Below are 15,813 nucleotides of genomic sequence, written 5' to 3' on the forward strand. Positions count from 1 at the left end.
CTTCTTCTTCTGCGTGTGAGAGAAATTGGAGTACATTTGCTATTATTCATATCAAGCAAAGGAACCGTTTGGAATATCAAAAGTTGGAAAAGCTTGTATACTGCTACTACATCATGAAGCTGCGGCTGTGAGATAAACAGGCAAAGAATAATGTGGTCAATGAAAACAACTATATAGATCTACTTCATGTTGCAAGTGAGCCACTTGATAATGGCATTGATCCACTTCATGATTGGATTATGCCTGCACACCTCGATGATGAAGCTGGAAGATCTCTTCCACAAGTTGTAGAAACTGCAACTAATGCTAGAATCAACGTAGAGAGAGTCTTATCTGAAGAAGTTGTTAAAAACCTAGAAGATAATTCAGATAGTGATGATGCGTGGGGTGGTACAGCAACTCTAGATAGTTCTGATGATGGTGGAGAGGGTGGAAATGGAACAGATGGTGGAGGTGAAAGATATAAATATGGACAATTTTCTATGGATGGAGGATTCCAATTTACCTGTGAAGGTAATTTTGATCATACCACCCAAGATGAAGACCACGGAGTGAGAACAGGTGGTCATGGTGCTCAAGAGAAGACCCGATATGGGAGGAGGACTAGAGGTGCAACTGATGATTAAAGTACCTCATCTGATGGTTCTTCAATTGCCTTAAGTTTTGACTCTATCAGTTTAGGCACAGAGCGCAGTGGGATCTCAAATGAATCTCATGAAGGCAACAATCAATTTGGTTATGATGCTTATGGACATAATCAATATGGAGAAGTATATGATCAGTCATCCAGTTGGGTTCATCCTTATTATCCTCTTACAGGGGAAACAGTCGGCAGCTCTAAAGAGATCTATAACTATCATGTTCATCACTACAATTTGCACTATATGGGTCATATGTCTTGGTCTGATTATTGCATTTTCGTATACCAGCGAGCGGCTTTTCAACTACCTAGAGTCTCTTTTTGGATGTAGATGAAGTTGACATTCATATGTATTTATATGTAGTTCTAAATTTCTAATAAATTGACTTTTTTCAAAAACGACATTTTGTTACCTTGTATCCCCGATATTTCCGATATCTCCCTTTTTCAAAGTACCGATACATATGAAGATACCGATATTTAAAACCTTGGTCATATGTACAAAAGAAAACTATAATAAGTAGATCGATACAAAGTTTACGACTATAAAATTGAAAAACATAGTATTGTTCATTCTAATTTATATTACAAAGAATTAGTTATTTTAAAGTTGGTAATATCGAATTTGGTATATGAATATAAAAATCAAAAAGTTTTGTTGGTAATTGCTAGCTCAATTTTGAAACCGAAAGTTTTGATTTTGAAGTTGGTAATGCCTATAACTGATTCAAACTGACTGAGTGATAGCTCTAGACGAACTATAACACCTTGAATCTAGATTAAATGGAAATAGTATGATTTCGGCGTGAATTAAAAATTTCACTCTAACTCTAATCCTCTCGATGAGTCTCTTCTTCTTATTCTTTTTATTATCTAAACATCTATTGAAAACGAAACTAAACCACACCATCTACAAGATCGCTACTTGGATCGATCTTACAACCTTTCGAATCGTCACCATCGGGGTTGCAAAGACAAGAAGGGAAGGATCGCGATCCAAACTGAAACCATCAACATATATGTTACCACAAAGGTCGCTTGCTAGCAAGCCAAGAAAGATAGTGGATTTAGGAAATATCCAGAAAGTAAGCATTCTCTCCGTTAGTTTCTCATCCATATGGTATATATAACCTTAAGGAACCAAATGAATGGTCCAGATCAAGCGATGTAAGAATGGATGGCCCTCATTAATATCTCACAATAATTACTTTTGAATTCTTTTCTCCCAACCCCTAAATTTTCATAGATATTAATTCGAGTGTCTAAAAGGTTTTAGAACAGTTCATACATGAGTGTTTCTATTTGGACCTCCAAATCTGCTCATTTAATCTTACTCTATTATGAATTATTAAATGACATATATAACCTCCTATATATAAAATGACTATTAAGGACAATAATTATACCAAAAATATATTATATTTATTTTCTCTGGTCTTTCCAATTCGATAATATTATATTATATATTTTTTATTTTCTTTATCTATTTTCATTTTCCAATTTCACTACATCATCATTAAAGCATTTGTATATATTTAATAAGAATAAAAAGCATATTGGTGAGAGAGAACAAAACAAATCCTATTATACATATCCTATTATGTAAAAGTAAATCCAGAATTGGAATTGGTCTACTCATTTCATTTCATAGTCCCTTTATATCACTACTAAAAAAAACTTCAATTGCTTCGAAAATTTGCGACGGAAAACTTTTCCGTCGCAAAAAGTCAGCTTTTGTGATGGCATGTGCTACGACTATTTTACCGTTGCATGTTAAAGAGTTTTTGTGACGGACATAACATTACCGTCGCATAATTATATATCAATTGCGACGGTATAGTCACGCCGTCGCTTGTATAATTAAAAAAAAAAGAAACAAATACGACTATTCCTTTAGATCTAGATCAATTCTTTCACGCGACACTTCCTCCTCTTTCTCTCTCACGCTTCATTCACCGAGCTCAAAACCCTGACCTAGTGATCCTCGGCTGCCATTGAAGAGAGAGATTCGGTGACAAGCGAAGGAGATCGAGCTTCATTGACGACTTGGCCGAGGAGGAGGAGGAGGAGGACGATGAATACGACCCCTATCGTGGCGGCGGCGGTGGGAGTGTAAGCGGAGAAAAAAGAGGCTCTCCGATATGGGTTTTCTTAATCTCAAAGCGGTGGTCGATTCAGATAAGGAGGAAGAGGAGGATGAGGGTTTAAGCTTATTCAGTTGAAGCTTGCTGGTGACTGGACCTCCGGTTAGTTTGCAACCACACACACTCTCTCTCTCTCTATCTTCTATCTCTATAAACTTCCAATTTTTGACAAGATTTATATATGATTCTAAATCTAATGCAGGGTGTTGGTAAAACCACTCTAATAGTGAAAGTCTTTGAAACCCTGAAATCCTCAAACCCTAACTTAAAGATTCAGGGTTTCTACACCAGTAATCCCCTCTCACTCTCACTCTTAATCTCAATTTCTTAAACTGTTTTCATATACATACAACTCTGGATTCGATGTTTAGAATATTAATTTGTCTTTTATCAATTTCAATTGTATAGGTGAGGTTAGACAAGGAGGTGAGAGAGTTGGGTTCCAGGTGGTCACATTAGACGGCCGTACCGCTCCGCTTGCCTCATCCATCATTTCCAGGTCTTCTCAATCTTCATAATTGTTCATTGTCCAGATCAATCATTCATTCATTTAGTTCCAGTTAAGGCTCAATGCATCAATATTGCTATATATTTCAGCCCTGAATCTTTGAGATGGCCCAATGTGGGGAAGTACAAAGTAGATGTTGCGTCGTTTGAGTCCATGGCAATTCCTGAATTGCAGGTGGGATATTGTTTTGCACTGCTAATTGTTAAACATGTAGTTAAAAGTGATCTTATTTATGGATTAGACGGCCGAGTGCATCATGTCTATGTCATGAGTTTTTGAATTGAAGAATTCTATTCTTATCAGGTAAGAGAAGATACTGACCTATTTATCATCGATGAAGTCAGTAAGATGGAGTTGTTCGGTTCATCTTTCTTCCCTGCTGTCTTAAGAGTGCTGGAATCCAATGTTCCAGTTTTGGCGTCAGTTCCAATTCCAAAAGTTGGCTGCGATATACTAGCAGGTACATAACCCTCACACATGCCATTCTTTCTTTATCTAATCTTTTGATTTACTTTGGCTTGCGATGCTTACTCAAATCACTCATGCGCTTTGCAAATCCTTGTGCATTTTCTTTTGGTAATAGAGGGGGGAAAGGCATTAAAAGGCGAATCCTTGTGCAAATGTTGAAATATATATATATATATATATATATATATTTCAACATTTGCTTCAGTTTTGATGATTTTCTAAAAAGTTGTTTTCCACTCCAGTTTCTTTTTATTTCTGTTCATAAAAAAAAAATTAAAAAAACACCAAGTCATTTGAAAATTTTGTGATAACTAATCATTGTTCTGTCTTTCTTGTTCATAGAAAAAGGGTAACATGTTTGGCATTCTTCCTAAAATTTATTTAAAGCCACCAAAGAGCTAGGTATGAGCTATCTATGTTAGAGGAAAAGCTAGATACCAAGACTAGGTATATGAGTTATCTATGATTAGGATAGTTCATCAAAGAGTGATAGCAGTTGATGTAATGACTTGCAGCAGAGAGCTGATTCTGTCCACTGTTGGAAAAATTTATTTTGCTTTATTTTAACTTTCTTCCACTAATTAAAAAGGATCAAGGAGCCTTAGATTGTTTGATTATATTTTGTTTTACCTTTGAAGATTAGGATCTTGTAGTCTGGATTCCATGATCTGCATATCTAATCTCTTACCTTTAAGATTATGGTCTGATATTGTGTTTTTATCTTTTGTACTGATAGTAAGGTCCTTTTTCCCATTCGTTCCAGTTCATTATCTCTCTCCCGTTCCATTTCGTTTTGGTGCTCCTTTTATTTTGTGAATTGCTACAAGGGTTTGAAGGGTTTAGGTTAATGTTGATGTTGAGGTTGATCATTGCATAATGTTAGTCTTAGTTTTGGTAGTTTAGCAAGATTGATACCTGCTTATACTAAAAGTATCAGATTTCAGTTAAGGTTGTGAAGATAATGGACATTGCGATTTTAATTAAGGGTGTTGAATATTGGCTTGTTTTGAATTCAATCAATTTAGTGTGGTTTGTGTTTTTGAATTTGCAGGATAATTATGAGGGACAAGGTCTACTGCTGGGCATAAATACTGCTGGGCATAAATATTGGTTTTGAATATTGGCTTCCTTTTGCTGGGCATAAATATGCTACAAGGTCTACTGCTGATTTGTTGCCAATACTACCTACACTGTCACCAGCTTTACTCTTGTAAGTCAATAAGGACATTGCAATTGGATTTGGAGTTTGAATTCGTTAATGTTGTTTTTGGGATATTCATATAAGAATAGCATGATATTTGTATCAATAATTTAGAATTAGGGCATTTTGTTTTCATTCATACTAGTAAGAGGATGATTTTGATAGTCTGGTATTGAAATGTAAATATGTAAATCTTTTCTCTAATTGAGTAGCTATTGTTATCAACTTTTTGCAGAAATAGTATCTTCAAAAGATGAATGCAGATTCTGGTTCATTGTCATCCAAAGACAAGTATAAGAATAAGGTGCATGTTTTTTATTGTTGTTATTTCTATCTCTACTATGCTTTTAGTCTCCTTGTATGAGTATCTTTTGATCTTTTGCATGCCTGCATCCTTTTGTGTTCATAAAACTGCTGATTTATTAGCGTTGTGGTCTATATCTTTGATCATGCAGAAATGTTGTTCAAGAAACTTTGCTTTAAGAATCATGCTCTTTCTCATTTCCATTTCACTCTAAAACCTGTATGCTTCTCAATCATAAGTTTTGTCTATGGTTACAAAAGTTAATTTATCTCTTTGGTATGTACTTGCTATTTGCTATCTGTGGGATAAATTATTAAGGACATGTCTCTATTTTGCTTGTGGGGCTCTTCAAAAGCACAAGTCATGGATCAATAAATGAAGAAGAAGCTGATAGGATTGTATAACTTCCTGGGCAACCGAAGGTCTCCTTCCAATAGTATTCGGGTTTCGGGTGAAGAATGTTACAAGCAAGGAGGATGTTAGTCATAAATATGGTTAAGAAGTTTTGGTCACTAGCTTCGTGTGTAACTCTTAATTTCAACAAGAAGCTAGTAGTTTTAGGTATTTTGATGCTTGTAATTTTGCAAAACCTTTGGTTGGTCTTACAATTGTAATTGTTGATTTGTAATTGAAATGAGTTCATATGATATTTTAACATTTTTCAATTTATAATTTTTGCAGTACAGTATTAGTTTTGGTGTGAAATTCACACCAGATTTTTTTTTATAAAAAAAATGAAATATCTTTTTGCGACGGCAAAGTACCCGTCGCAACTAAATTAGCCTTTGCGACGGCAATAATTTCCGTCGCAAATACTTTTTGCAACGGAAATTTACCGTCGCAATTGGATCTTGTGACGCCACCTATTGCAACGCTGGAATTTCCGTCGCAAAAGCTTAATTTGCCGTCGCAAATAGTATTTGCTACGGCAAAATCACTATTTACCGTCGCAAACTGTCGTCGCAATTGAAGTTTTTTTTAGTAGTGTATAGGGAGAGAATTACAACGGAAATATCAATTACAATAATGACATTAAATGCTGATTGATCCGTAATCTTTGCTGATAGATGGTAATCGCTAATTCCTTGATTCCCTTTCCGTCAGTCACTTTGACGAAGGCACATAATGTGTTTTTCCTTTAACACTCTCCCTTGTGCCAAGTCAAAGAGAAATAGTGCACGAGTTATTGCCTCATTAAAAACCTTGCCAAGTAACAATAAAAACTTTGGGGGACAAAAAATACACCTTGGTCGAAGGAAAAGAGCACAACGCACCTTTTACATTTGAGGATGACATGTGTGTGTTAGACTCCTCCTGATGTCTACACCTCCCCTAATCCTTACATTAATCAAGGGAGCTTAGAAAGTCTTCGCATTCCTATGCTTTTCACATGTTTCTCAAATATGGTCTTAGACAATGATTTGGTGAACAAATCTGCCACATTCTCCTCAGACCTTACTTGATTCACTTGAATCTTGAGGAAGGCCTGTTATTGCTGATTGTAGAAAAACTTTGGCGATATTTGTTTTATATTATCACCCTTGATATATCCTAGCTTTATCTGTTCGATGCAAGCTGCATTATCTTCATAAATGCAAGTAGGCTCTTCAGTGGTAGAACTCAAACCACTAGTCCCTCGAATATGTGTAATGATAGCTCTTAACCATATACACTCACGAACCGCCTCATATAAAGCAATGATCTCTGAGTGGTTCAAGGAGGGTAGTCACAAGGGTTTGCTTGGTTTATCTCTAAGATATCGCTGTGTTCCCAATGGTAAATACATAACCAGTTTGGGTACGACTTTTATGTGGGTCAGAGAGGTACCCAGCATCAGCAAAACCAACCAAAATGTCATTTGGCGTTTCGGTGTAGTGAGTGGCGCTTTCGCCATCAACATTTCCTTTAGGGATTGCAGTTCCATCTACAGTCCCTCTTGTCTCTCTGTATGGAAAGAACAGTCCCCAGTCAATGGTTCCTTTTAGGTATCAGAAAATGTTCTTGATACCATTCCAGTGACTCTGCGTTGGCGCTGAGCTAAATCTAGCTAACAAGTTCACTGAGAATGCAATGTCTGGACGAGTACATTGGGCTAAGTACAATAATGCGCCTATTGTACTTAGATAGGGAATTTCAGCTCCCAACACCTCTTCGTTATCTTCCTTTGGACGAAATGGATCTTTACTTGCATCCAAGCTTCGACCGACCATGGGAGTGCTAGCAAGATGAGCTTTGTCCATGTTAAATCGCCTGAGCATCTTTTGGACAAACGTAGATGGAGGTGTCAGGGGAGACAGTTGTTTGGGAGCATAAGTCTATGGGTGGAACTCGACATTGGAGAGAGAGAGAGAGAGAGAGAGAGAGAGAGTATAGAGAAAAATAAAAAATAAAAAAATAAAATAAAAAATAGAAATTATATTAAATTTGAAATGTCCTTTTTGCCCTTCTTGGGAGCTTAACGTCTGAAAAGTGGGACCTCATGTCGGTGCCACATCAGCTTGTGACGTTATGATTGAAGCAAATTTTGAAATTTGGACATGGGTGATGGAAATTAGAAGTGCAGGAACCGACGTAATTAATTCTCAGAAAGACGGACCAAACTGATTTTAACCCCAAAGTTTAGGAGAGCAAACTGAATTTTTTCCTTATTTTTATTACTATTACAGTTTTGAGTATCACAACTGGAAAAAAAAAAAAAAAAAACCACATTCAGTAATAAAAATGAACATATTGGGTATTGAAAAAATCCTGATACCACAAAATATTAGAGAAAAGATAAGAAAAAAAAAACCAAGAAAGAGAGATGACGGAGAACTAACATCTTTGCACGTAGAGAGAGAATTTTGATAGACTTTTTCACGCTCAATTATTTTTGGTCTGGTGGTTGGAAAAATATTAGAGTTTGGTATTTATTCTTAACACTACAAATTCCATAATTTTTCATGATTTTCTAATTTCGTATATATGAATGATTTTTTAAATATCCTTATACTGTCATTTATTTATAAAAGTCCTAATTGAATACTCTTAGAATTTGGTGCAATTCATAAAAAAAATTTAAAATCTTAATTGAATATATACCTTAAGACTTTCATGGATGGTACGTTAAAAGCCTAAATTTTTTTTTAAGGTAAAAAGGTCAACCGTTTATTTTTTTATTTTGATTTTGATTTTGATTTTTTTATTTTTTTTTTTGAATCATTTCATCAATGATTGTGTTGGTATAAATACCTCTCATGCACAAGTATCGGAAGCACAAGGCTCATTAGCCACTTAAAGTAACGCCAATAAGGCCTAGACATGTTGCCGATACCATACACTTGCGGTATTAGGTGGACCACAGCTAATCCCACATTGGAAACAAAGGGGTGACAAGCCCATCCCCACACTATAAATACATATCTCTCCACTCACTTAAGGTAAGTCACCACTCTCCATTTACTCCTACCTAGTCTACATTCTTACATGTATCTGACTTAGGCATCAAAGGGTGGAAGGCTGGCTAGCCCGGTCTTCCCTCTGACCTCTGTTCATGAATGACAGGTACGGATCTCGAAGGTATAAGCTCTCACGACAACCCCATTTCTTACCCAGAAACATTTGGCGCTAGAAGATGGTTGAACCTCCGAAAAACACACATAGCTCACCATGAGCAATTTCATTATCTCACTAAATTTTTTTCTCCAGCAACAAATTTTCTCTCTCATCTTGGATCCCCCCATGTTAACACACCAAGGGCTCATCTCCTCCACATATTCTTCTTGAATTTCATCTTCCTCACAGCAAAATCAAACCATATATGGTTTCTGGGTTTCAATTGCAGAAAGTTTTGAGGAGAGATAAACCAGATATGAGATTCTCTATCTCCTCTATCAGTGAGTATCTAGGCACCACCATGCCTCACCTCCACCACCACGGTGTCCGCTGACCTCCGACGAGTCAAACCCGGTCTCTACGTCATCCAACAACGGCCGGAAGCCTTACACGGGCCGACACCATGGTTGCCCAGAACTGTTCTGGACACCCAGATTCTCTCTCAACACCTGACCTCCTCTCTCTTCGTAAATCAAACACAGGTGCAACTTCTAATTAATCACGCAGCTATAGCCTTCGAGGGGTGTATTGTATATGGAATTAGTGGAACTTTTAAAGAAATCTATGGAATTTAAAAGTCTGGGTGTATTCAATATAGACTTTTAACAGTCTATGAAAGTCTTGAGGTATTCAATTAAGATTTTTAAAGACTTCATGAATTCCACCAAAATCTAGGGGCATTCAATTATGACTTTTAAAAATGAATAAAAGTACAGAGGTATTCAAAATATCATTCATACTTATGGAATTAGAAAATCATTGATAATCATGGACTTTGTAGTGTTAACTATACATACCAAACTCCAATGATTTTCCAGCCTCCAGACCAAAGATTTTAAAAAGTCTATCAAAGTTTCCTCTTAAAAAAAAAAAAAAAGGTCTATCAAAGTTCTTCTCTCTACGCACGAAGAAGTTTATCCTTCATCATCTCTCTTTCTTAATTTTTTGTCTTTTCTCTAATCTTTTATGATATCAACCTTTTTTTATACCCAACATGTTCATTTTAGTTGTTGAATGTGATTATATATATATATATATATATATATATATATTGTTTTTTCAATTATGATACTTTGAACCCTAATAGCAATAAAAATGATTTATGAAACCCTAAAACTCAAATATTTTGGTCTAACCCTAAGATCTTGAACCATACTAAATTTTATTTTATTAATTAATTATTCTCATTAATTTGAATTTATATTATGGTTCAAAAAAAGGTTGAACAATTAAATTTCAATTGATTGACTATAGATCAAGGCATTGACCGATATTGCTACAATATATGTTAATCAGCGAAAACAAAATTGATGAGAATAATTAACCATAAACATCAAGTGATCTATATTGTATATTTATGTTGTTGGGAGATTAGGAATGAGAACAAACTCGCTAGACAGACTAACAATCATTTATTTGAGTCAATTTCTATTAGAAGATACTGGAGCATTGAAGAGACAACAAGTTATTATTTTGTTTTGTGTTTGGGCTGCATTTGCTTTAATTTTTTTTTTTTATATTTTGTACATCCTAGGAAATCTGTAGAAGTCATTCATAATAAAGTATATAGATTTTCATGAATCAATAAAAATCTGTTGCTAAAATCAATGGTTTTAAAAAATCCATAACAGTCTATCAACTTTTTAAACAGTCTGTGGAATTTTCAAAAAGTCTGTCATTTAAAAAAAGTCTGCACAAATCCAAATACAATACACCCCCTTCATCTCTCTCAACTTGTAGCTCAGGGCTTGCTTGTGAGACTCTTCAGTTCGTGACTCATCAGAAAATGGAGGTGAGAAACACTAATCTAGTTTCCTCTCTTCGAGACTTCCTCGGTGACTCTCTTAGCGGTAGCTTATCCTCTCAGTCACACATCTCTCAACTATAAACAACAAGGGCCATCTCGAATCTGGGTTGGCAAAGAAGAATGAAACGAGTTGATGAGAGAGAAACCAAAAAGGGAAGGGAACCTTTGTTCTCGGTTAATCAGAGATCAATTTCTGTCACAACTATAGCTATCATCTCTGCTGGAGCAGTACCACTCGCCGATGCCAGCGCCCATAATTGATTTGGGCACCCAAGCTTCATCCAAGCAAGGCAAGATGCTCCGTCCAACCTCTTTCTTCACCTCGGTGCAAACCCGGAAACCCAGTCCGAATGGAAGCCCATTTCGAGTACTCACTGCCCTCTCTTCTCAGTATCGGAATCCGGAGTCCCCCTTGATACCAATCTTGTGTTAAACTCTCGACATCGGTCTTGGCACCCAGAAACCAACATCGTCTTTTTGGAGGTCATGAACTCCGTCTCGGCATCCGGAAACTTCTCGATATGTGAGACCTCGACACCTAAACTTGGGTCGTAGATTGCGACTTGTACCACTAAGCGCTTCTCGCTTCGTCACACCTCGGCATCGCATCCATTGCACTCGCCGGCACAAGCAAAGCAAGTTCTTACTCTCTCGAGGTATCACGGTGATGTTCATCGTTTAAAAAAAAAAGGAAAGAAAAAAAGAGAGTACAGTTGTCAATAATCTGCCTGAGCAACAGCTCAGTCTCGATGGCTTCTGTTCTTTCTATTATGTGTGGCCTTTGTAGCTCTCGAATTTGAGGGCAGCTTCCGAGGATTCGAGAGTTGTGGCTTTGCTCATGTTTCTTATGCATTCAAGAATCTGGAAATTGGAAAGTTGGAAACTGATGCTGAGATTCTCAGTGACCATAACACCTTCTCGGTATCACTCCTCTCTCGGCATGTCGAAAAAACTATCTTTACTCCTCTCTCGGCATCTCCCTCTCGTCTCGATACACTAGCACAATCTCAGCACCCAACAAAAAAAACCTAACTCTGGGCACCCAAAAGGAGGCTTGGTCACCCACTGATCTACTGTGGACACCCATGTGTACCCCTTCACGCTTGTTCACTCTGGTATTGACTCTGGGCAGTGAGAACCAATACTCTTCTACTGGGTCAAAGGGAAAGGATAACCTTTATCATAACTATGTAATCAGAAAGAAAATGTTGTAGATGTTCTGAAGGCTTTACCACCTATTAGCTGTAGTAAGTCGGTGCTACTCAGCCACAGCCCAGACACTGAAATTAGCAGTTAAATAAATCCAAGTCTTCTCAGCTCCATGCCTTCTCACTCCATATATTGTTCACTACAATATGCACTTGTTGAATATTAGCATGCAACAGCAACTCTCGGCTATAATTTGTGTGATCCTTATATACTAGACAACTGGCCATCACCACGTTACTTAGTGGACACGAGGTCATGCATCGTTCATTGTTAGCAGCAGCGCTTGTACGCCTCATAGCATGAGTGGCTAGACATTACGCACATACCCAGTATTATAATTTATAATGCCATATCTACTTGGTAAACCGGGTTTCATGTTTAGGCCTTGCATCGCTTCACACTAAAATCAAAGTGTAATTTACATCATCAATTTTTGCTCATGGTGTCACACTGCAACGTGCAAAATCTTATGAAAACCATGCTACATGCATTTTCACAAATGTTCTAATAACATTGTTTATTAATTAAACCTTTTGCTGCACATGACTGCAACACTAGCTTCTATTGATTCATTGAACAAAGCACCATCTTGACATCTTAAATGACGGTGGGTTTGGCTAGAAGCCCGTCTCGTCTTTTGTGAATCATCATTGTAAATGCACGACTAGTCCACAATTGACCATGGCCATCATTGTATACATATGTTTCTCACCATCCCCATACTGGAGAGGATTGTATGCACCGACAGTGCAAGTGCACTGACGGTTATTTTAATCTCTAAAAAAATAATAGTCACTCATCTAATCTACTCCTTTATATATTTTAATATCAAAAAAATTACATACATTCATATTGCAAGTACTCATGCACTGACAGTGCATGGAATACACTCCCTCCCCATACATATGAGAGAAATATTTTGCTTGGTGCACTCTCTTGTTAAATATCATTTAATTTTACACCATTGCTTGTGTGCTAAGCTTGATTATAATGACAAAATTACTGTCCTCTACATCAGCAAATTGATGACATTTTATAGCAAATCATGAACTCATGCTACTCATTCTTGTTTGGAGGAAACACATTTACCTAATCGGGCACCTCCCTTATATGAGCAAAGCAAGCGCACTATCAGTACTTGCTAGCCGACATGGAGTCTTATATATGGACAACTCCAATCTTTCTACAATATTTTCACCACCTGCGAATAGCTCCAAATAAGTTCTCATCTACATGCACCCTTCTAATTTGAGCTAATGCTATACTTCACATGCTTCATTGATCTAACATCCAAGCATATCTACAAAATCTGATTCTTCTAGTAGCATATTTATTATGCCTAAATGTTAATACCATGCTTTAAATGTCTCCATGATTATTAAGCTAGCATACAAGATGCAAAATATTATTAGCATCTCCACTATGAATACATACTAAACACAAGCCATGCTTTTATCTTGATTACATTGCCACATATATACATGTTGTACTCGCTCCACAAACTGTGACATACATAGATATTTGTTATCATTATGAGCTTACACTTATTTGGATTATGACTCACTTGAGTATCGGGCATAGCTCTACTTGCTTGGGCTATGCCCACATGCTCAATGTTCATTGGCTCACTCATACCCAACTCGCTCACATAGTCCCACTGCATGTTCTAATGGACCTGATGGTCCATAGTGTCATGCACACAAAATTGCCCATTGAGCTATACTCAATACTCTTATTTACACACTCTAATCTTATAGAGTTATGTTCACATACTACTACATGTTTAGCACATCTGTTGCTTATATACACATGAAATTTCACTAGCGAGATCAGTCTTCGCTCCTGCCATGATAAATGTTCTCGATACTAGGGGGACTTATGGTATACACTCGCCGTGCTTGAATGGCATACACTTGCCATGCCTAAATGGTATATATACACTCGACATGCTAAATGTTCTCAATACTAGGGGACTTGTACATCATACTCGCCATGCTCCAGTGGCGTACACTAGCTATGCTTCAGAGACCTGTACTCGCCACACTTCAACAATATCTTATTTATGCTGCAGCAGTACATTATCCATGCCTCAGCGATATCTTCTCTATGCTTCAACAGTATCCCATTCCAGCAATATATTATCTACACATCAGCGGTATCTCATCTATGCTCTATGCTTCAACAGTATATTCTCTACACATCAGCGATATCTTCTCTATATTTTGGTAGTATCTCCCATATGCTTCAGCAGTATCTTATCTATGCCTCAACGTTATATTCTCCACGCTTCAGTGATATACTAGCCATGCTTTAGCGAAACACTCGCTTAGTGCATACTCGCTATGCCCTAACGATCCCCCTCGCCATGTTTCAACGACACACTCGCAATACTTCAATGACACACTCACAATACTTTAATGAACACCCAATGCCTCGCAATGCTTCAATGACATTCTCGATGCTTCCCAATGTTATAATGACATCCCAAATGCTTCGATGATACACTCGCCATGCTGTAATGATGTATTCCAAATGCTTCGATGATACACTCGCCACGTTATAATGACATACTTCCAATGCTTCAACGATATCGCAATGATTTACCTCTCCACCAAAATATCGCTAAAGGCATGGACAAGCTGTATAGCAATCCCAAACTATTGCCTAACTCAAACACTCTGAAATGGCTATACAATTCAATGACATACTCCTATATACGTCATATTCTCCACGCTTCAATGAAATACTCCCAATGACTCAATGACATACCCCTAATGCTTCAACGATACACTTGCAATGTTGTAATGACATGCTCCCAATGCTTCAACGATGCAGTTGCCATGCTGTAATGACATACATCCAATGCTCGCCACATTTCAACTATATCTTATCTGTGCTTCAGCGGTATATTATCCAGGCCTTGGCAATCTCTTCTCTATGCTTCAATAGTATCTCATCTATGCTACAACGGTATCTCACTTATGCTTCAGCGGTAACTCCCCTATGTTTCAGCTGTATGTTATCTATCTTTTAGCAGTAATTATCTATGCTTTAGCGTCATCTATGCATCAGCGATATATCCTTCATGCTTCACCGACATGTTCTCTACACTTCAGCGATATCTTCTCTAGACCTTAATGATATATTATCTATGCTTCAGCGTTATCCATGCATCAGCGATATATCCTTCATGCTTCACCGATATGTTCTCCATGCTTCAGTGATGACCTATATCCGCTATATCTCAACGAGGCATACTGACCATGTTTCGAACGATACACTCGCCATGCCTTAACTGCACACTCGCCATGCCTCAGCGACATAGTTAACGTACTCGCCATGCCTTAGCGCGCCATATACTCGCCCATACTTTAGCTTCACGCTTATACCCTAACATGCACTCTCTTCACTCCCTGCTCGTGCCTTAGCGGTACTAGGGACTATACCCGTACAACCCTGCCCCTCTAGAACTCTACCAATTCTCCAGCGATCTCAATGTATTCTCCAATGATCACAATGTGTTCCCTAACGATTTCAATGCGATCTCCAATGATCTCAATGGATTCTCCAATGATCTCAATGGATTCTCCAATGATTTCAATGTATTCTCCAATGATCTCAATGCATTCTCCAATGATCGCCATATATTCTCTAATGATAGTCTCCGATGATTGCCATGTATTCTTGGATGACCGCCACGTCTTCTCTAATAATCGCCATGTATTCACCCGTGATCGCCTTGTATTCTGTCACTGCCTTTGGCAGTTTTCAATGAAATTGGCTCGATATCGCCATTTCTTATCTCTCTCCATCAAAATATCACTAAAGGCATGGGCACGCTTTATAGCAATCTCAAACTATTGCGTAACCCATAACCAAACCGTAATGGCTCAAATCAATAAAATCGCTAATGGCTGGTTGTGTTGATATAACACTAT

The 15,813-nt window shown here is 37.4% G+C and overlaps 1 protein-coding gene and 1 long non-coding RNA gene across 2 annotated transcripts; both read left to right on the forward strand.

Annotated features, from left to right (window-relative positions):
* Nucleotides 1-2,714: 2,714 nt before the first annotated feature.
* On the forward strand, nucleotides 2,715-4,828 carry LOC112166497 (cancer-related nucleoside-triphosphatase). The gene is made up of 7 exons (XM_024303365.2): nucleotides 2,715-2,752; nucleotides 2,865-2,886; nucleotides 2,987-3,074; nucleotides 3,193-3,283; nucleotides 3,382-3,466; nucleotides 3,596-3,752; nucleotides 4,812-4,828. The coding sequence occupies exons 1-7, from the start codon at nucleotides 2,715-2,717 to the stop codon at nucleotides 4,814-4,816; spliced, it is 486 nt and encodes a 161-aa protein (XP_024159133.1). The 3' UTR covers nucleotides 4,817-4,828.
* Nucleotides 4,829-4,876: 48 nt separating this feature from the next.
* On the forward strand, nucleotides 4,877-5,893 carry LOC121051213. The gene is made up of 3 exons (XR_005805346.1): nucleotides 4,877-4,970; nucleotides 5,197-5,265; nucleotides 5,621-5,893. It is a non-coding gene; the product is annotated as an uncharacterized LOC121051213 (long non-coding RNA).
* The last annotated feature ends 9,920 nt before the right edge of the window (nucleotides 5,894-15,813 follow it).

The sequence above is a fragment of the Rosa chinensis genome, chromosome 1 (assembly GCF_002994745.2).
Source record: "Rosa chinensis cultivar Old Blush chromosome 1, RchiOBHm-V2, whole genome shotgun sequence".
Classification (NCBI taxonomy): domain Eukaryota; kingdom Viridiplantae; phylum Streptophyta; class Magnoliopsida; order Rosales; family Rosaceae; genus Rosa; species Rosa chinensis.